Raw genomic sequence first — 22,407 nt, 5'->3', positions numbered from 1 at the left:
GAGAGTTATAAAATTATACTGGAAATTTACATGAAGTATTACAAGTAACTTTTTGTAGAATACTATAGAATACAATAAATTAAGCGTGTAACATTATACTTTTAGATTGCAATTTTACTTTTAGAGCAACGATTTAATATTTAATGGTGGATGTAGTTGGTATTTGGTCAATTTATCCAATAATTTAACTCTCTGAGTGTTTAACAAGAGACTGTATATCATGACCACAATTACATTTGGGAGTATTGATAATATTTAACTGTGCAAGGAATGTAAAAGGATAGTAACGATGGCAATGACCTATTCCAAACTTTTTCTTTGACTAGTTTCGCGTAAATAAAACTTTCACTAACGCATTTGTGAGATTCTTCTGATTAAAGCAAGATCAAACACGACACACCTTAACTTAAAATTCATTAGAAGAAAACAGATTATTGCAATTTATTAAATAAGTAAATGTTTCAAAATATATCGTGTTTGGTGTCGTTTCAGTCAGAGAAACTTCACAATTGTCCTATGCTTTATTTCTTAGCTATGATCGATGCAACTATTTTATCATTAATAATTTATTAGGAAAACGCACAATTTTTATGCTTATTCTACGCCTACGTTTACTTCGAAGGTTCATGATTAATAATAGACAAGTAATACTTAATTTATATTTAAAAAATATAAATAAGACATAGATTTCTCAAACTCAGCTTGAAATTTTCGTAACGAGTGTGACACGATATTATAGGTGAAGGGGTTAATTGACAAAAGTTTCAGTCAACGCAAGTAAAAAATAAAGTTTGACATTGCATTTATATCCCCTCATCTTTCTGTTTTGATCGTTCCGAAGTTCGGATCTCTTCTTCCATTGGCACCATCCTTTTCTATAGAGGACAAACAGTGGAACTCGACTCGGATCTTATCTCAACTTGGAATCAACACCGCTGCACGATTACTGCCCGGTCGCAGTTCCGATTTTCGGGTACTAATCGCGAGAACACTATACTTACACGAGTCAAGCTGCAATTTTGCTTGCGGATAATTATTATCTCTCGACAGATTGCTTCCGTGGCGCGTCGCCTTTTGTTTCCCCCGCGTATGCTGTTACGCATCTTAAGTATTGGCACGTGTCAACCGAGAGGCAGTTCGCTATTGCTCCATTATACGGGATAAATGAAAAGCTACGAGCTATGAATGCGCCGCACGTGACTTCGATATGTCACGTTTCTGATCCACCGTTTCCTTATGCCGGCCACCAGCTACCCCCTACCGCCCCTAGCATCCTTCCCTCACCTCAGCCAGGTCGACCAGCCTCAAAATTCGAGTTAGGAGTTTGGAATCCAGGCCGGTATCGGCCGAGCGGCGTTCTGAATGCGCGAATGGAGCTAAAGTTTTGAGTTTGCCGGGGGTGTGTCACTTCCGAAAAATACTTTCATCGGCTGGGCTTGGCTACCGGCGGTTGTTGCGCATATAAATTCCGCGACTGGCGCGGACAGGGAAGGTGGTACAAGTTACGGGTAGCCAGCGTTGAAATTCCGTGACAGGTATCATTTAAAATCGATGCGCGTGTGTTGGTGGGTATGTATGTGGCCGTATGTACTCGTGTGTTCGCGTCGCTATTTCCTGCATTATGGACCCCGATCACATGGAACACGAACGATTAACGTATTCTGGGCTACGTGGCTCACTGGTGGGATAATCGATTATTCCGCGTACGCGGTTGCACATTTCGGGATGAAAGAATGACAGATTTCGGGAATCATTTGATTTCGGTTTGCCCGGTACTGTGAATTACAGATTCTGTTTCGAGATATTTTTATGGGTGTGTCTATATCAGTGAAATGAATGTTAGGGTTGATGACTGTTTATTCTATCGCTGTTAGAGAAATCGATATTTGTTCGATTAGATTTTGGTAATTAGAGGTTTAACACGTTCAGTACATATGGTACACGCCAATTTTTGTAAGAAGATATTTTCAAGAGACGCGTGGTCTCGAATAGCGATACAGTTTATAACTACACATTATAACTCAATATTTTATTTAAGAAATTAATACAGAAACTTTCGATGGCACGGGACGTATTAAACGTAGACAATGAGGGTACATATTTGCGTAACTGCATCAATCGAAATCGAGTCAAACATTTACCAAATAATGTTTATAAAATTGAGTACGAATCAAATTGACTTGTTCCGTAAATCTAGTGTTAAGGAAAACAGGATGAAAGAGTAACATATTAAATGAAAAGTGTAAACAAAGTTATTCAATCGCGTGAAATGTTTCATACTTTCAGCTTTTAGCTTTTACTTAGATGTAGATTTCAACGATACTAATTTAATTTTCCTGGTACGCGAGTAATTTTTCTGTAACATGAATCTAATTGAGTACAAAAGAGCTAGTTGGGTTTAACAATTTTGTTTACATTCTTATGTGTTTATGCTCGATTAAATATTTTTTTAACGCATCTTTCGAAACTTACATTACGAAAACATGTTAATAAAATTACATGAGTATAAATTAATTATATGACAATAAAAATTGTTTGACACCAACGGTACCGGGAACCAGTCAAACGGCCGGATTTAACATTCTGTGTTTTCTTTCATTTATGCAACGATTCCAATATTGTCCGATTAATTCAGTTTTTTCAGTTATCTTCTCTTTCATTTCTGTTTCACTAAGAAAAATTTATCATCAACCTTGTTTACCTTTATCTTGTAACCAGTTATTTGACTGGTTACGGTAGAAAAAGTTTCGGCACGATTAGTGTTAACACTAAAACTACCAGACGGGTCAAAATGACAAAGTCCTGATTTCTTAATTTTGCAGTTATTAAAAAGATAACAGATGTTTCTCTGCAAAATGATTAAAGAAATTGATTTAGCAATACGCAAACTAAACTGTAAACCAATTAAAGTCTCAATAGATGCACTCTTGGAGTTTCTATAGAGAAATTTCAAAAAGTCATTTAGTTTTAAAGTAAAACAACCGAACACTGTCGTGCAACTCAACATGCCAGATTACTTTATCGTTTGCGTCCGATTAACAGTTTCTTCGTGACGATTCAGCGAACAAGGCAATACCGTGCGACTGAATACTCTATAATTAAACTGTTCCTTCGATCCGCTTTTACTTCACGGTAGCAACGCGGAAATAAAGGGTCGCAGCTTACCAAGTGGACGAGCGAATATTGTCGCGAAAGATAAGAGTATAATTTACATTCGCATCTGCGATTCGTGCTTTGTTTGAAACGCGAAACGTCGGTGATACCAAGAGGCACGAACTCCAACAACGAAACTGAAAGTATCAAGCTCGACAATTGTCGGATCTGCGCAAAGAAGTAAGGAACAATTGCATTTCCACGGGTATTAGCGAACGCTGAGCGAACGAAACCGATTTCCCCCGAGTTATTCGGCCTCACATTGTCGACTCTATAGGAATTCATTCTTAATACACAATATCAACTGTAAACACGGGACAATGATTATAGCGATTGACCTGTGACATAGAGAAATTGAATTGTCAGCAATACTTGTAGAATTTTAACAACCTTGCTTGACTACTTTAATACCTGATAAAATATTAAAACTGTGAGAACCATATGTACATCTCTGCTTTGAGCTTATTTCATAAAAGTAGCATACTACCATTATTTTATTCAAAATCATGTCATTACTGACGTTATGTTGAATAGTGGTCCATTGTAGTTAGATACGTAAATATAATTTTGTACAAAAATCAAGTCGGAAGGCATTAAAGTGTTTTTTGCGCATATGAGAAATGCAAACATCGTGTGAGAACGAGCGTCAGCGGCCGAATTTATGCCTTACTGTGCCATAAGTTGCTTTAACAGTATCCTCGAATTATAACAATCATTTTTAGTAATAACTTTTAACCATGAAAACACTGAAACTGCATGTCCAAAGAGAGATGCGAAGCGTGATAGAGCGACTGCAGTCGCCCGTCGTAGTGAAAGGCTTAAACCTTGAAAATGTAGATCAGAAAGAAGTCTAAACAATATTTGCGTTTTGTTTTCCTATGATTTTATATAAAAAGTTGTGTAACAGGGGAACGTAGCATGCCTGGAATAATTTTTGTATAGGCAATAGAAGACTTCAGGAGATTCAAGATTATCTTTGTTATTTTTTTATGGATTACTTTAACCCTTTTTGAGTAAATTTCCGTCGAAAGAAATGGCTCTTATATGGGCCAACATGCTCTACGATCTCACCAAGTTTCATTACAATCAGAATTTTCTGGTTGGGAGCTTTTTCTTGTAAGATCTAACCTAACATCGCCTTCCAACCATCACCCTTACCTCCCGCTGCCCTCGATAAAGGCGACCTACCCATTCAGCCGACCACACGAATCATTTGGGTCATTTTCCGACCGTAGAACTAAATGAAAAGTAAGTACGTACCTACCTAGGTACAATAGTGCACGGTTTGTAAAATCTTCTTCAGCTTATCAATAGTGTCAATAATTCATAACTAGACTATGGACTTTTATGTAGATTCAAATATTTAAGAACGTAATTAGAAAAATATAACTTCAGATAAAAGAGATTTTTCCAAATAAATTTACTATTAAAAAGTCTACGGTTTGCATATTTCATGTACTTGTTCGTATCGTGTTCATTTTGTGCAATTTTGCACTGTCAAATTTCCTGTAAATGCATAAAAGTCTGCTTTCTAAAATTTCCAAATAATATAAAACATTTTGCATAGACTAGTATAATTCAAATTAACCCTTTGCAATCGAGAAAAATACACATCGCTTCGAATTTGTATTTTTCTGTGTATTTTTCTTTTAAAAGTTAATTAGTTGTACCTAAATTGAATGCATCACTTGACTAATATTATCACTAAAATTAAATATACCTCATATTCTAGTACCACATATTAAAAGAAGAAAATGGAGAAAAGAACTGTAACACAGTAAACAAAATAATGTTAAAATAGAATTTCTCCGAAACAGAAATATTATTTCAGAAATTCCCATGATAGGATTCACCATATCAGGTGTAGGTTATAACTTGCACGGGGTGTTATTCCAAAAGCGATTTGCGCACCCTAATTCCACCCTCATGGATGCAAGCAAACAAAAGTAAAAGGGGTGAGGGTATAACATCCTAATCAGAGTTAACCAAACGTAACCGTAAGGAGGAAATATTGTTTTATTAATTAACATAGTATCTCATCGTTAAACATTGCTATATCCAAAATTCCTCCAAACTTTTTTAACCATAACGTTATCACGAATGTGCTATCTTTAAAATAAATTCGATATAATTCATTCTTTATCATTGAACGTTGCAGTAAAGAAAAACAAATTCTTAATAATAAATTAATGCATCATATTTACCGTTTTATACGTACGTGGACAATTTTCGTTGTCGGAATTATTTAATTATTTATTATTGTCTATCATACGTGTAATTATATATACAACTTCTTTTTTTTAATTGTAAAATCATATACTCCAATGCAGTGTCATTACAAAATACACACTAAAGGTAAAGAACAAATATCTCAAATTAATCAGGCTAATATGAGCCACTCACACGCCAAATCGATTAAATCCACAAAACAAAAAGTAGAGAAATCAATAAAGAAAATCATTCGTCTTTGTTATAGCCTGATTCGATTTATTAGATAAATTATAGCAGAATAAGAAACAATAATACTACAGAATCGATAAAAACGACAAAACACTGGGTGTGCATCGTAATAAATTATGAACTTTGATCGTTTTAGATTTCAAAATTTTAGTATCATTTTGTACTAAAAAAGTTTCTGTCATATCGTGATGTTAAAACAATATATATACGTATAAATTTATTTAATAATATATATATTATTAAATAAATTTATTTCAGATACAAAACTGCTTCAGTACAAAAATTTTTAAAGATTGAAAAAGTAAATTCAACCGATTTGGCCTGTGAGAAGCTAGAATCAGTCGAATTAATTTCTTTCATTACCACTTGAAGTACCGAGCAATTATGGCGAGTTAGTTAAAATTTCTTATAAAAAATATAAGCATAAATTTGTTGAGGTTTGAAGTTTCTTTTATTATTTTATCTATATAAATTAATTTAACAATCTCCCGCAAAAATGTCTTTATAACAGAAAACAGAAATTCTGAAATAAATTATTTTCGCCCGTTTGATAGCTCGTGTCAAATACGCTCCACACTCGAATGTACCAAATACCATTCTGCAATACCGAGTATCAAAGTACTGAGCCACTTTCGCAGGCATTCCAAAGGCAGAACTAAGTGAAGACTCTCCGACGAAGTAACGGTCTTCTGGCAATGATTCCGTATCTCGCGGAAATGTAAAATGCACGATAAAAAGAACGTCGCGCCGCCGCGTCACGCCAATAGCGCCGAGTCAGAGAGAACAATGAGCTCTTCCCAGTGTAATGAACGGTTTCCACAATTGTATCGCGGTATTTCGAGAATCTGAACTCTCTCACGCGAGTCTGAATAGAAGCGAAATCTTGCGTGTTGCGCAATTGAGTCACGGAGACGCAATGAAACGCTCCAAGTCGCTTCTCCTGTTAAAAATTGAGAGTTAAAGTTAATGAGGAGAGTTGCGAGTCTCGTCATCGATTATTCAAGGTGTTACCACTCCTGAATGACGCGCCATTTGCCTTAAGCAATGTTCGTAATTTTTATGGAAATTTCTGACTTTATCTGAGATATCTTTTCAAAATATTAGACCATAATTAATAAGCCTCATAACTAATATTGTTTCATATTTTACTTTCAAAGATATTTTTTAATACCATTTCGAAAATGGTATTAAACTATTAATACAGAAATCGGAGAACTTATACACCAATGGTCAATATGAGGACGATAAAAAAATGTAAGCACTACATAATTTTTTGTTTAAGAAGTTAGCATAGAAAAACGACATTATTTGTGGGATGATCTAATAGTTTAATACCTTAAAAACTAATGATTCAATTTTACATGATTTTTCGTTAGATACTGTATCTGTGTAATACTATTACAAACTGTACCTGTATCTGTGTAATGTTCCTGTAACATTGATGTTTAAAAAGAAGTAATAATAACTAGGTATAGACAAATAATTATTTAACATTGCATTTCATATTTAATAGGTATTTAATAATAAATTCACGGATTAAATTCCTATGTCTCTTAACAGATAATATTTCCTTACATTTCTCAATTGTAAATAAAATACAGAAAACGATTTTTAAAAAAAGGATTGATCCATACAATTTCGTTATACTTTCTTTAACATTTTCAATTGTGTAAGTTAAAATGGAAAAATTTAATTACCTTTAGAATATGTTTATTAGTCACTAATACAATTGCATATTATTTCATTAATCACGGTGTGATGTTCTGACTCTCAATAAACTACATTTATACATGAAAATAATTAGAAAATCAGAGTGTTAATTAGTATGTACAAACGACATCAACGTCAAACTTTCGAAAGCTAGAAGATTGTTCTACTTAACGACAAATCGTTCAATTATGTTCATGAGTAATGGAAAACAGTATTCGCGACATCTAGGAACAATTACGTAAGATCGTATAAACTGAATTCCGACAGTTAAACATGGTAAATGGAAACGCCATAGTGTAGGGTGCATTCTATACTCAAGGATTTATGTAGACTCTTTCAACCCTTCGTGTCCTGAAGGTAAAGTCTCACTTTTACTAAAATACTATTAACCCATTGCCTTATGATTTCTTTCTCAACTGCGATCGATCCAACTGTTTCGTTGAAATTTTCGTTAATAATTTATTGAAAATAAGAGAAAATTCCAGTCTTATTCTATTCTAACGTGTGCTCTAAGGTATAATCATTGATAACAGAGGAGTAATATGCAATTTGCATTCAAATACAGTGAATAACATTTATGTTTGTAAAATTCTATATGAAACCTTCACTATGAGTCTGACACGATATTATAGGGCAAGGGGTTCACACTAAAATTCCTGATTTCTTCTTTTTGCAATTACGAACAAGATAAGACGCGTTTCTCTACGAAATTATTAAAGAAATTGATTTAGCAATACTCAAACTGAATTGTAAACTAATTAAAGTCTCGACAGATGCACTCTTGGAGTTTCTTAGAGGAATTTCAAAAAGTTAATTTAACTACTTGATAGTTTTAGTGTTAAGAACTAAAAACTAAGCAGTTCAGAAATTTTTAATTTAACCGATTTATTAGAAGTGTGCAAGTATCCAAGAACGAACGCGATGATCAAGTCGAATAAAGATAAAAGTAAATACATAAATAGGTTAATACTTTTAATACCTTTTTATACAGAATATTTATAGAAATTGATTAGTGTATTAAAAATGACTACACTACTCACTACTTACCTTAGAAAAAATAATCTGTATTATATAATGTTCTTTGAACCAAACGCCTTTCCGTCACAGTTCTTTTATAAAACTTTAATCTCTTTTGAAATATTTTATCGTATTTAATTAAAAGAAACACCCTGTATACACTGTTCCTAACGTTCTAAAAAAAGCAATTACAACTTTTAATACTGTAGGTTATAAGCATTGTTATTGGCGAGACTTCGAGAGATTGCAAGATGAAGCACGTTGCTTTCTATTGCTTTTCCTGCATCCTTACTTTATTTCTCCTTCTATCACCACTTATACTTCATTTATTGTAAAAAATGTCTGTTCGTACGTCTGTGTCACGTGGACGATACAAGAAAAAGTAGAATATAAAATAGTACTTAAAAGTATAAATGACTGAATTTCGAACGTAAAGTATTACGACTAATTAAAGGAAAAAATTAAAAATTATCCTATAGAAAATGTTTAAGTATAAACTACGTAACTAACTATTTTAACGTAGTAATTACTAAAACCAAAGAGGAAAATGATGGTTGATTGCACGAAGAAACATGAACAAATTGTAATCAACATGAAACTGCGAAATGTATTATTTTGCAACAATGGACTCAATAATTTTTCACTCGAACATTATTCCGTTTATTAACTATTCTTTATTTCCCGCGTCGTGTTTCCCGTACGTCTCTTTATTTCCTCTCATAAATGTTCAATTGGAATCGTGCCCACTGTGATTAAGAGTATTGTGTACACAGCTTTCAGTTGAATACTTGTGAAAATCTCTACGCGTTCTTCGCGTACCAGTTCCAAGTAAATCAGTGTGTTTGAATAAGATATGTTTTAACTATCTTTTTCTGTTTATCTCAATCAACTTAATTCAACATTTTGGGTTTCAGGAAAAACCATGTTAAATTTAAGTATTAATTTTTTTAGTGATATCGAACAAATCGAATTTTCTTAGACCCATGAGATGTAAAAGGATCAAAAGTGTAATTGCTCTAAAAATCTTTTCATCACAATTTCTATTTTGTTAGGAAAATAGACATCTTTGAAACGATACTAATTCTTTCAACGGTGAATTCTTTATTTTTTCAGATAAAATTCGTTCTGTGTTTCACGAGTACACACTTCATTTTTTGATTTTATTACGCACAAAACAAGATATTTTTCAAACTAAATTCAACATAACTTAACAAACATAAATATTACTCGATTCATTCGAATTCAAAGTAAATATTATTCTTCTGGAATCAATTTTTATAATTAAAAGCAAACATAGACATAGAATATGCCTACAATTTCTCTCGTTTTCCGATAAATTATTAATGACAAAGTAGTCATATCGATCTGAGTTGAGAAAGAAATCATAGGGCAAGGGGTTAAGGAGCAGCCGCAACTTGTTTGGCCGAGTCGGGGATCGCGACACGCGGGATCCTAAAGATGAAGGTGGCTCGCGTGAATATTGCAACTGCAGGTGCTGGGAACACGACGTATCTATATACGGGGGCCTAGAATGAAGCGTGTGCGTTCACGTAGCGGTGAACTGGAGTCCTGGTGGCTGTGAGTACGGTCCGCGGCGCACGTACGCATACGTAGAAACCATATCTCGTCTTCCCATGCTCGGTACAGACAATACACCAGCGTGTGGGCAACGTCAGGTTAAACCGTTACCTCGATTCTCTGCTTGTACCTATCGTAGACAGACTATCTGAGCGCTTTTCCACCCTTTTGTCCCCCGCTGTTTCTCTTTCAGCTCGTTCCTGTTTTTCCCGATCGTTCCCCTCCCGCCATTTTGTCGGTCGCCGCAGACCGTGACTCTCGCTTCAAATCTCTGAACCTTATTTTATTGGATTGCAACGTGAATAAGCTCGATTATACTCGGTGCTTTATTTTCTTCTTTTTTACTAGTAGGCTGAGGATCTTTGTATGTTCGTGGGGAAGTTGACAGTGCGAAATTCAGCAGAATAGGAGCGATATGAAGAGATGTATAAAACATTCGAAGTGTTGTGGTTTTTGTAATATTTGTTGAAAGTAACTAGTTATTTGTTTTAGGATGTAGAGAATAACAACGTTGATTTTAACACTAAAACATCCAAACGGGTCAGAATGATGATGTCGTCTTTTTGCAATTATTAAAAAGATAACATATGTTTCTCTGAGAAATGATTAATGAACTTGACTTACCAATACGCAAACTGAATTGTAAATCAATTAAAGTTTGAATAGATGCACTCTTGGAATTTCTATAGATTAATTTCAAAAAGACAATTTGACTTCTCGGTAGTTTTAGTGTTAAACTTGACTGAAGTTTTAGAAAATAGTTTCTTGTTAACCCTTAAATATTAGTTACTATCACTATATCTACTATTTTACTAAATTAATATAATTATAACTGAATATTAATAATATTATTATAGCGTTACTATAGTATAGATAATGAAACGGTGGATCTTGAGTAATCGAGAGCTAGGAATAAATATATGTATTTAATAAAATATGGAAACAACACGGACAACACGTAAAAAGTACAACTCGATGCCACGGAGGCCAACACACGACTCTGCTCCCGCAACTCTCTCACAGGCATTCTCTCCCAAAAATCATTCTCTCCCCCACAAGCATTCTTCTCAGTCGCACTCATCACAAATACTCGGATGCACCCTTGGAAAGCTGGCCCTGCAATCTTGGGTCCGCGACGTTTCGCAGGCCACTTTCCCTCGACCGTTTTATAGCCTGTCCTTCACTCATACTCATTCTTACATTCACTCTTCTTAAAAATACCTTAACTTACACTAAAAATTCTAAATACTACATTATTAATGTAATTGAAATAATTAAGTCACTATTCTAAATTGTTGTCTGTTTCCACCGACGCAATTAAGTTTGTAAAATTCAGTATATCTTTAACTACACTATAAATTTTACTATAATACTAATGGTCTTCATAGAGCACATCGCAATCAAAGTGTGAATCACAGTTATGCGCATTTGCAATGAATCATAAATATAATTGTTATAGTTGAAAAATGTTTACGCTTGCAATTAAAGCTACAATTACCGTTGCAACCTGTTATTTTATCTCGCAGAATCAACCCTTAAAAGGATCACCACCTGTAGTAAAACACCCCGTATACGTCCCGGTTCTGAAAGATTCTACGGTCAGTGAAATTCTTTCTCTATTCCAGTGAGTGATAAATCACGTGCCGGATACTCGTACATCTGTTTCACTGATTTCACGTCGTATGTATTACACACTTTGCTAGAACACCGATGTCTACGCTCCATTACGAATTCCATATCATATCGGGTCTGATCCTTTCCTGGCACATCAACATTTTTCATCGGGAACGTGTCATTAATACAGTGCGAATATTTGCGAGCTCTCAATCCTTAAAGATATTCGAAAAAGAATAAGATAGAAAATTTCATAGAATTTCACTGTCTTTCGTATAATTTATAACTCATTAAAAGTATTAGACCTTCTCACCCATATACAAAACCGGAACAGACACTTAATTTTACTCTAACTCGCATTTTACAAAATTCGTATAATTTATAAATATAAAATTTAATATTATATATATATTTTTTATTTTATTTCTGTTACTATATAACTAAAGATTCTTATATTTATCTATAAAAGAACCAGTTACATACATTTTCCAAAAATACTATTGTTTATTAGTTCAAAATAAATAAAATAAACTATGAATTAATAAACACAAATATCCTTTACCCCTGTATTTTCTTCTTCTCGTATTAACTTAAAAGTCTCGTTTTCACGAACTTATAAAACTTTTTAAAGTGTCACAAATAAAGTATAACAGATTCGTATTGTCGTCTCCAGCATTATATACGACTGCAGTGAGTTAAATATCAAACTTTACAATATTACTGTGTCAAATCAATTGGAGATTGAGAGGCGCTTCTGGAGTGCAAAAGGTTAAAAGACGAGAGGCTAAAAGGAACGAACGGGGGGCCGTCGTCTCCTTCTGCGAGCACGTGATGCTGCAGAAGGAGGCGGCGGAGAGGGAGAGGGAGCGCGACTCCCATCCCTCTCGACTGGGTGGGGGGAGGGGTCGGCGGCGCCGCCGGGCGAGAAGTCCGGGACCGCCGGCTCCCCCACTTTAAGATTCTGGCCGCCGGGCCCGGGGTTCTTGACCCACGGAACCGGTGTGCCAGAGGGCCCAAGTCGTCTCTAGTTGGGGCTAGAGGCGACTCTTGCACGGGCCCTGGGGAGGGAAGGGCGCAGTCGGAGTGTTCACGCTGCGTCCCGTGATCCGCGGGGGTCTTGATCGCGTTTTCGTGCATGATGTGTTTCCATGCTGTTAGTGTTGCGTAATGCTAGCGTGTCGTGTTGGCTTATACTGGGCCGGGGGGTGACACTGAGGGTAAATGTTTGGTTCCGGTGTACCCCCTGTTATGGCCGAGGCTGGAACACCCCTGGAGCTTTAGTGAGTAAGAATCTCACACTACCCCTCGCCAGCCCCAATGGCGAGGGGTGCCTGATGCAGGTTATCCAGGGTTAAAAAAAAAAAAAAAAAAAAAAAAAAAAAAAAAAAAAAAAGCTAAAAGGAACGAGCATTTCTGGGAACGCAAACAGGTTCCCAAAAATCAGCGTGAACACGCATACACACCGCAAGTGTCAACATGTAATACGCACTGCAATTATCCTGTTCGTAAGTGACCGCAGCACCGCACACACGCGGACTGCAATTACCTCGATGGCAAACGTCGATGCGCGTTGCACGAACCGCGGATCCCCCCATTCACAGATGTTGATTCAAAATTCTCCGGCCCAAGAATGGACCGAACGGGATCGGTATTAAATTTTCAAGTATTCGTAAATGAAAAAATGTACGATACAACTTGTGGACGAATGAAAGTTTCACGATTTTTGTATCGCTGGGAATACGCGATGAAAATTCGTGAACGGAAATACAAGGCAGGATCGGGATACGTGTTTTACGAACAAAACGGTTCGGGAAAACAAATGTCGACCACGGTTTCGTGGTTCTTTAATTATTACAGCTATGAACCACGGAATAACCGGTTTTAGCTTTATTGTTTTACGATTATTGGAATTTGAAGAGTTTTTTCGATGAAATTATTTTAGAACTTAACAGTGGAGCTACCGCACAATGACGGGTTACAGTATCTTTGTTTAACAATTATTGATATCTTAACACTAGATTTACGGAACGAGCCAATTTTACTCATATGATACTTTTATAAACATTAGTTTGTGAATGTTATTTTTAAAAATGATTTTTAAAAACGAATTCAATTTAAAAATGAGGAAGTTCTGAATTCTTTAATATCAGGTTTTATTAAAAATGAATTCAATCAAATCAAATGTAATTTTATAAAAACATCTCTTTTCTTTTTTAATATGCTGAACCCGTTTCGAAAGTTATTTCTCATAGGTGGTACAAAAAAATTTAATTTGAACTATAAATTCATAGTCCTTTTTCATTTCACCGATTTCCGTTAAAAAATCCAAGAATGTTTTTTCAATCTCTAATTAAACGAGAAAAAATTCATCGTTTTCGAAAAGATAGTATCTTAATTGGTAAAAGAATTATTGAACTTATGCTCCAAATATGAAACAATGGTGAATGAAAGGTTAATAACGTAAGCATCATAATGTAGCTCGACGATCGTTAGCTATATTCATGCATATGTATGAGCATAGCGGATTCCCAGAATTAATTTCCTCCAAAACTAAGCCTCGAATAAAAAAATGTTATTCTATGCTTTTAATCATTTTTACGCAAACATTTACCTGTCGCTCACATGCACCCCATTTTCCGTTGCATGTTGCACGTGATCACTTATTTTTCAAAGAAATTACAATGAAATAAAAACTCATCGTACTAAAAAAATATAATTCTACTTGTTTAACCTCTTGTCGTATAATGACGAGAAAAACCTGTCACGAAAATTTCCAAATTAATCAACCCCTTGCTCTATAATTCATTTTTCAACTATTATCAGTGCAACTACTTTATCCTTAATAATTTATTAGGGGAAGCAAAATTTGCATGCATATTTTATGTCTACGTTTCCTCCAAACATTAACGATTGGTAATAGAAAAATAATACTTAATTCATATTTAAATAAAATAAAGAACACTTTGATTTCTGAAATTTAGTTTAAAATCTTCGTCACGAATCTAAGATGATACTGTAAATTATCAACTTGGAAATTATTAACAGTAAAAAGCCGGCGCAAGTAGCAAAGGGAAACGATACAGCAAGGGATTAACTCTTGAAACTCCAAGGTTCAGTGAAAAATGTAATATGTAAAATTCTGAAAACGTGGAAGACCAAGATCTCTCGTCGAGTCGAAGCCAGATCCGCTTGTTTTTCAAGATGTCATGGAAAGAGCCGACATTCGGATCCGCCGCATTCATCATTCACCGGTCGCTTTAGCCATAAAATTAAACCCTTTCAGAGGCAGTTCAGCGTGCGGACTTTAGTCTGGACAGGCAGACACAGTTTATCATGTTTTTCGAAGACATTTACGAGCGAGTCGCCTTTGCGGGTTCTCGATTCACCGGCGCACCGCGATCCGTTAGCACATCCTCTGGGTCATCGACCATGCTGTCGCGTAGAAGAACCCGCCGAGAACTCGACTCGCGCGCACCGAAACCATACGATTTTCTAACGTATCCCAACGGCAAGTTGTTTACGCGGCTCACGTACACGCGTCATATGAGAAATAAGAATATCATGCAGCCTGAATTCGTCGATCCGGTGACAGGAGTTGGGTAATACACAGGATGTCTGGGCAACACTTGACGCGGGTCGATGATTTAGAATATTCAAGCTATAAAAATGTACAAGGTGGACCATGAAGTGGTCAGCTTAAATTATTCTGCTGCTATCGATTGAATCGCAAATTTTGTTTGCTAGAATAATATGATTCAAAGAGAGCTTTAAGATAATTCTACCCAACTTGTTGCCAACCCTTTTTTCCTAAAGTTGTCGAGGTCACTTTCAGTTTTTTACAGAAAAACCTACAATTTTTGTTAGTTACAGTGGCAAGTAATTTAAAATTAATTTCATAGACAAAACATCGTAGAAAGAACTAAGCAGTCATTTCTTAACCGCCTACGCGAGTGTATTGCTGCTAATGGACACTATTTTGAGCATCGATTCAATTAAAGTAAATGATATTTTTTAAAGTTTTCTTTGGTTTAGATGAAGAAGAAATACTTTTGATGGTGCTTGCCGGCTTCGTCTCAGTATCCCATAAAAGATGTACATATGTAAAGAAATTGTAGATTTACTTACAAAAAACTGAAGGTGACCTTGATAACTCTACAAAAAAGAAGTTTACAAGAAATTTGGTATAATCATCTTAAAGCTCTCTTTAAATTATGTTATTTTAGCTAAAAAAAATTTCGATCGAACTGTTAGTTGCAGAATAATCTAAGCTGATCACGCTTCGTGGTCCATCCTGTATAAATAACTCTCAGTAATACGTACAAATCACTTTTCTGGCGTAGAAATAAGTTTTCTTAGAAAAATTGCACGGAATTTTTGAACTATGTACTGTTTTTTCGCACGTAAAATTATGAATAAATGGAGACAGAATTTTCCTATAAATTTTAAACATCCGAAAGTCAAGAAACCGATTACGTACAAATGATAAAAATAATAGTACTTCCTAAATTGTACGAATTTATTGCATTAAATTTTAAAAGTTAGAAGTCAAGCTGATCCTGCCACTGATTACATACAAATGTTGCAAACGTTAAGTTTCTGAAATGTGCTGTCTTCTGGTTAGAGAAAAATACACAAACGAGAAGGATCACAAGAATATCGTGCATGATTTCTAAAACTGCCACCCAAACGAGAAAAGAAGGATTTAGAACTGCGCGTTAACCCATTTTCATCTTCGCTCTAAATGTGAAGTTTACTTCATAAATCAGAGTGCTCAACTGAAGCTTTTTATTGAAATTAATCTGCTCTGACCGATATAGCCGAGTAACACATAGACAATTAAAAGTAATTGAGTGCGGACTATTCCACGTAACACGTTAAACGTCACAAAAATCTAAACTGTATTTTCGTAGAGTTATTCGTTTGTAGCAAAGAAAGGCGGGAACAATTATTCATCATTTGGCGTGACAATCCTTGCATTACTTTATTATCAATTTAGTTACGTTACGTCATTAAACATTTCCATTCGACATCGATTATCTTGTAAGTTACGATTGTTTTCAAGTAATTCAAAAGCATGGATGATCAGTGACTGACATGACTTAACACTTTACGTGTTAATAATGCGAATGAGTTAATATCACGCTTTCTTATTTTTATTGAATAGTTTGAGGTACCGTACGTTGCACCAGAGTTGACAGTTGGGCCAACATATAGACAAGAGGGATCATAGTTTTGATTGGTTATGTGTAATCGTATTGACGAATAGCAAATTAACATTGAAAATGAGATAAGAAAACCTGAAAACTGATCAATGGCGCGCACTTCAGATTACTGCCAATTCTCGTGCAACGGACGGTAGCTATATGCAAGCGTGATTAAGACTAAAACTACCGAGTAGTTAAATTAACTTTTTGAAATTTCTTTATAGAAACTCTAAGAGTGCGTCTATCGAAATTTCAATTGATTTACAATTCAGTTTGCATATTTCTAGATTAATATCTTTCATCATTTCTCAGAGAAACATCTGTTATCTTGTTAGTAATTGCAAAAAGAGGGCATCAGGTATGGATCATTTTGACCCGTCTGGTGGTTTTAGTGTTAAGACTGTTCCAGAGCCTGTTGAGCATCGCAACGATATTCCCGGATTTACAAAGGAAATAATCTAGCTAAGAGAACTCTCGCGTTAAGAACGATTCGAACTATTTTACGGTTCTACACGGTGTCTCATTTAATATTAGATTTACGGATGTTTATTGTACGTACACTTCATTGTATTGTTTCCAGAAGAATGGGTATTCATGGATATAGACCTTGGAAATTAAAGCTTCGAAAACTGAGAATTAGGATGCGTATAGTTGGCTAAATCAAAATCAACTTAAACTTTTACTAAATAATGTTTATAAAATTTCATATTCTTTAAATTGATAGGTTTTGTCCAGCTAGCGTTATTTGGGTACGTTCGAAGATCTTATACATAAATTGCTGAAATTTTGAAGCAATTGTTGTTGCGTAAGTTATTTGGTGTATATGGATTGTGTATATTGTTGAGGAGATTTCAAAGATAATTTAATTCTTTGGAATGCAATGTTCTACATTGTTATTTTTAATGAATTGTAGCATTGGTTGAAGTAAGTGCGATTATATGATACAAAGATTGTTCAGGACAGTAGAAGATAAAGATAAAATAGTAAGAATAAATATAATTGGACTATCCTGACATAAAAGTATATTAACACATGTTAACATTCTGACGGCTCAGTCAATTCCAAAGAATCTGTAGAGTTACATTTTTTAAAACAAATGTCCAAACCCCAAAGCAAAAAGAAAACGAAACAGAAAGTAATATAAAAATTCTATGACACTTAGACTTCATTTCATTAGACTAAAATCAAATATATTACAAAATCATAATTACACGAATATTATATAGATATGTAGATTTTCTTTACATAAACTTTATCAAGAACATTAATTTCCAGTTTTTTATAAATATATACATCCATAATTAGTTGACATGGTGCTCAAAGTGTTAAGAACTATGATTAAAGTTAATGGCTTTATCGCAATACTCATTTTATAAAAACAAAGGTCACACACAGATCAAAACGGTCAGTCCAGCGATCTTGTGAATCCCGCCTTACCTCATCTCGGTTGGCCCTGATGTTCAGAAGGACAACGGGATGACCAATGAAACGCTTAGATCAGTGATTCTCAACTAATGTTCCTCAGACACTGGTGTTTTTATTATCTATCTTTAATCTGCGATCCATAATTTGTAACCCCATCTCTTATGGTGTCGAGTGAAACTCATAACGAAATTCCATTTAACAATTGTTATTATCTTACAGTCGAATTTACTAGTTTTTCTATCAATACGCTTTGTTACGTAATATTAACGATCAAATAACTCTAGTAAACGTAACAAAATAAATTCGAAAGCTAAGGGAAAACAAACGCTATGTTCACGCAAAATTTTATTCTTAATTTTATAACCTCGATGATTTTAGTGTTTCACAAAATCTTCTTCATGATCAAAAGTACTTCAAAACTTCAAGAATTCTAACAATCACTATAGTGCTTTTGGAGTTCCACAAATCTTTCTTACAACTAAAAGTGTTTCATAACTTTAAAAGGCCTAAATACCACTGCCATAGTAATAATATCATTCTGCAAATTTTCTTTACAATTAAAAGCGACTTCAAGAATGCTAAGAATCACTGCGCTAGATAGAGGGGGTCGGAGCCCGAATAGCTCCCTGGCGCAGAAGTCTATCGTAGAGTTCCCTACCACGCACGATAAACTTTCACCGGCAACATTTGCCGTCGCCTCAATGACGTCGCCAATCAACCGACCTTGCGTTCCTAGTATCGGTATTTAGATTACTGAAAACAATTCTACTCTGCCCATGGAACAAGCAAAAACAACGGGTTATGTTTCGTGAACGCCAGAAGAACCGACTACAGTAACGAACCAGATGGACCTCAATTACCACCGCTGACTTTTTGCCAATTCGAAGGAATTCAATGTACCAGCAAAGAGATGAGCGGGCCAGTGGAAGTGAAAATATGAACTTTTTGGGACAATTTAAGCTTGAACATAAATTGTTCTGTACGAGAAAAGATAACTCTAAAATAAATGGGAGTAGAAAACATTTTGAATTACGAAATGAACATATCAGGGAAAAATGTTATTCCATTATGTGTATAAACAAAATATTCCTGAAATGTTTTTGTTGCTTAAAACAGTTATATCAAATATGCAACTATTCTACTTGCATTGGTAATTATTATTATTGTATTTCAAAGAAATAGTTTGTCAAAGTTATAAAATTGATGTTAAACTGTATTTAAATTTATTGAAGTGAAGATTGAACACTTGTTACAGATGTTTCAATATACTTTATGTTTTAGTGTGTGTTTTAATGTTTAATATTATAGAAATCAGTAAAACCAATTAACATATAAACAGCGAACAAAATAGAATTATTTATAAACATTTTTAATAATATACATTTTGAAAATATTTCAAAATTCTAGAACGCGTATCATCAGCATAGTTGATAAAATTATTTTAAAAAATTAATGTCCTTCTAACATAAATGAAAAATATGATGAATATGCAATGTATGTGAACATCTCCAATAATAGAAATCATCAGCATCGATATTCTAACAGAGAAGAAATCATTCTTTTGTACTGGTCCTTTATATTGTAATAATTAATAATTAATAATCTTGTGTGTATAAATGTTTATCCATACAAGTTATTTATTTAATATTGGGGTTGTAACCTGTAATTATATACAAAAACATTGCGTTTGATTCCAAACAACATGGAACTTTATGTTAAAAACTATCGAAGCTTATGTGAAATATGAACAAATAAATATTGTTATTCTAATCTTTTAATGAATTTATGGTCGGCAAACAAAAAAACTAAAAAAAAAATCTCATCAAATCATTTAGTAATTCACTGAAATAATATTGTATAGGCTTGAATATTTCGACGATATTTTTTGCATATATCATATTATTGCATTATTAGATTTCTACTTTTGAAAAGTTAATAAATTTCTTACGCAGTCATAAAAAAACCCTTATACATTTACTCCAAAAAAATGTCTATATTTATGTTCGTGTTTTAATATTTTCAAACTTGCATATTTTAACAAATATTTTTAAATGTTCAAAAAATCAATATTTAGAACTTAATATTACTTATTTATCAACAGTTTTCTTACTTTAAAGTTTCTGGTTTTAAATAATATTACAATTATAAATAATCTATTACTTAAACGGTAATTAAAAATGATACAAGTCACAGGTTCACATATATCAAACAATTAAATTACCAGGTGTGCACGAAACTAAAAATTACATCATCGGAAACGATTGCTCCGAACTGAAATGACACTCACGGCTTATATCAAGTCACGTGACATAGCAAAAATGACCGCGCTTTAGTCTTCCCTCGCGAAGTTTCCGAAAGTGTCAAAGGTAAACGTCAATACTGTTCATTGACCTTCGAATGTTGAAGCAACTAGTGTTCAAATACCTACACGCTTCTCACGCATGATTCCTTTCGTCGGGGAAACCCGAATGACACGGTACAAGAGAATGTACAGCTTCAGACAATACAGTCGCAGAGATGCGTTAATCCCATGAATATTTCCAAAGAATGTGACGCCAGTGAATTCCCAGCGAAACGTCTTTTCCTTTCACCGTGCCGGCGTAATAACTCGGCCAGCAGTTTGATCAAGTAAAAGCGTTGTCACGCGATAGAAACAGAAATTACTCACCGAATAGATACTCGATCCGGGTGCCTGTTGTTCATCTTCAAGGAGCCTTCAGATTCGTGAGTTACGCCGAGCAGGAAATCATATCTAGCCACGGAAAATAGTAGTGTGTAGTTTATTTCGCGATACCGTGTCACCGGTTTTCAAATCCCCTCCATCGTAGTTCGCGCGTAAAAATTCGGTTGAAGCACGGCAACAGCGCTGACTGAACCGGAAACAAGTCCCTGAGATCACTGGTTTCTTGTCCGAATCGTATGGTTCACAATAAAAATCTCTCAAATTCGTGGGGTCCGACGCGACGCTTGACAGTCACGCATTCACCGGCGAGCACTGTCTCTGGACTACGGAGGACGATCCGTCGAGAGATCCTGTCCCCCGTGTCAAGTCAATAAACGAATACCCCGATACGAATGGAATTTGAGTACGCTGGCTCACGCTTACGAGTATACCCGCGGCACACCAAGTCGCCCAGCCGACCGTGCTCGTGAAAGGCGACTGAGCTTCTGACCGGCTTAGTGGGGAGCTCTTCCTTGCTGCTATCTCTCTCACGCACGGACGCAAGGAGCTATATCGTACCCCACTATGAGCGGACCCGACGAAAAGCCGCAAGGCTTTGAACCTGCCATAGGATTGGCTACCTGGTGGGGAGCAGAGGTTGGAGACCGCTCCCAGTATGGTGGCAGCACTGTGCGATGAATTTTGATGTATGATTCTGTGACGCTTCCCCCTCGAACACGTGGGATGGAAATGTACCCGAAGCGATTTTTCAACTGCAGGTGAAGCTTGGATGCTGATAGAAACGTTTAACCCTACTAAATACTCTTGGCAGATTCATAGCTAAGTTTCCTTTTGAATGTTGAAAAACGATTTGTTGTTTTCAGAGTGAAGTAATTAGTGAACGTCGATTGGAGGCCTGTACACTGTCTTAGAGTAGCTTCACGCTAACAACTTTTCCGTCATGCGACACTTGTTATCCTTTGTATTCTACGAATGGTTTCTCCGTTCCGCTAACTTCATACAGTTTCCATATATGATACCGACTTTTATGACGGAATGGTTTGAATGATTTATTTACATAGGTACAGGTCATCTTCAGTAAGCAATGGGTAAGCACGTCTGATACAATTTTTAATTTGTGTATTTAAAAATATGTTTTAATTTTGCAACGTGAACATATTTTCTGACAACTATATTTCCTTTGTATTAATGTATGGTAAGTACAGTAAATGCTGTTGTGAAAACATTGTAAAAATGCTTGTAGTAGAAACTTAATTGGAACTTGAAAGAAAAATATTACTTTTTTATTTATAAAAATATTGCAGACATTATGTATGTAACTTAATGTTTGTGCACACATATTTACTTCAAACTTTTTCCTTGATATCAGAGATTGTAAATTTGAATTATTATATACAAACAGCTTCTATAATATTACAGTACTTTTCACGACGGTAACCGCCCGGGTGTTAAAATTGTACTTCAAATAATGAACATACTTTTTGGAAAACAATAAAATTTATTTATAGAAAATTTTAAAAAACCATTAGATGAAGTAATTGTAATTTAAAAAAGTGCAATACT

General features: G+C 34.9%; 1 protein-coding gene across 1 annotated transcript in view; it reads right to left on the bottom strand.

The window, feature by feature from the left end:
• The window catches only part of Cad87A (cadherin 87A), a 345,230-nt gene extending 323,791 nt beyond the window's left edge, over positions 1 to 21,439 (bottom strand). Inside the window, exon 1 of the mRNA XM_076371967.1 lies at positions 20,830 to 21,439. Coding sequence (XP_076228082.1) covers positions 20,830 to 20,864 — 35 coding nt within the window. The 5' untranslated portion in view covers positions 20,865 to 21,439. The remainder of the gene's footprint in view (positions 1 to 20,829) is intronic.
• Positions 21,440 to 22,407: the final 968 nt, after the last annotated feature.

This window comes from Nomia melanderi, chromosome 1 (genome assembly GCF_051020985.1).
Source record: "Nomia melanderi isolate GNS246 chromosome 1, iyNomMela1, whole genome shotgun sequence".
Lineage (NCBI taxonomy): Eukaryota > Metazoa > Arthropoda > Insecta > Hymenoptera > Halictidae > Nomia > Nomia melanderi.
Note: the sequence above shows the minus strand (reverse complement) of the source record. Positions and strands in the feature narration are given on the sequence as shown.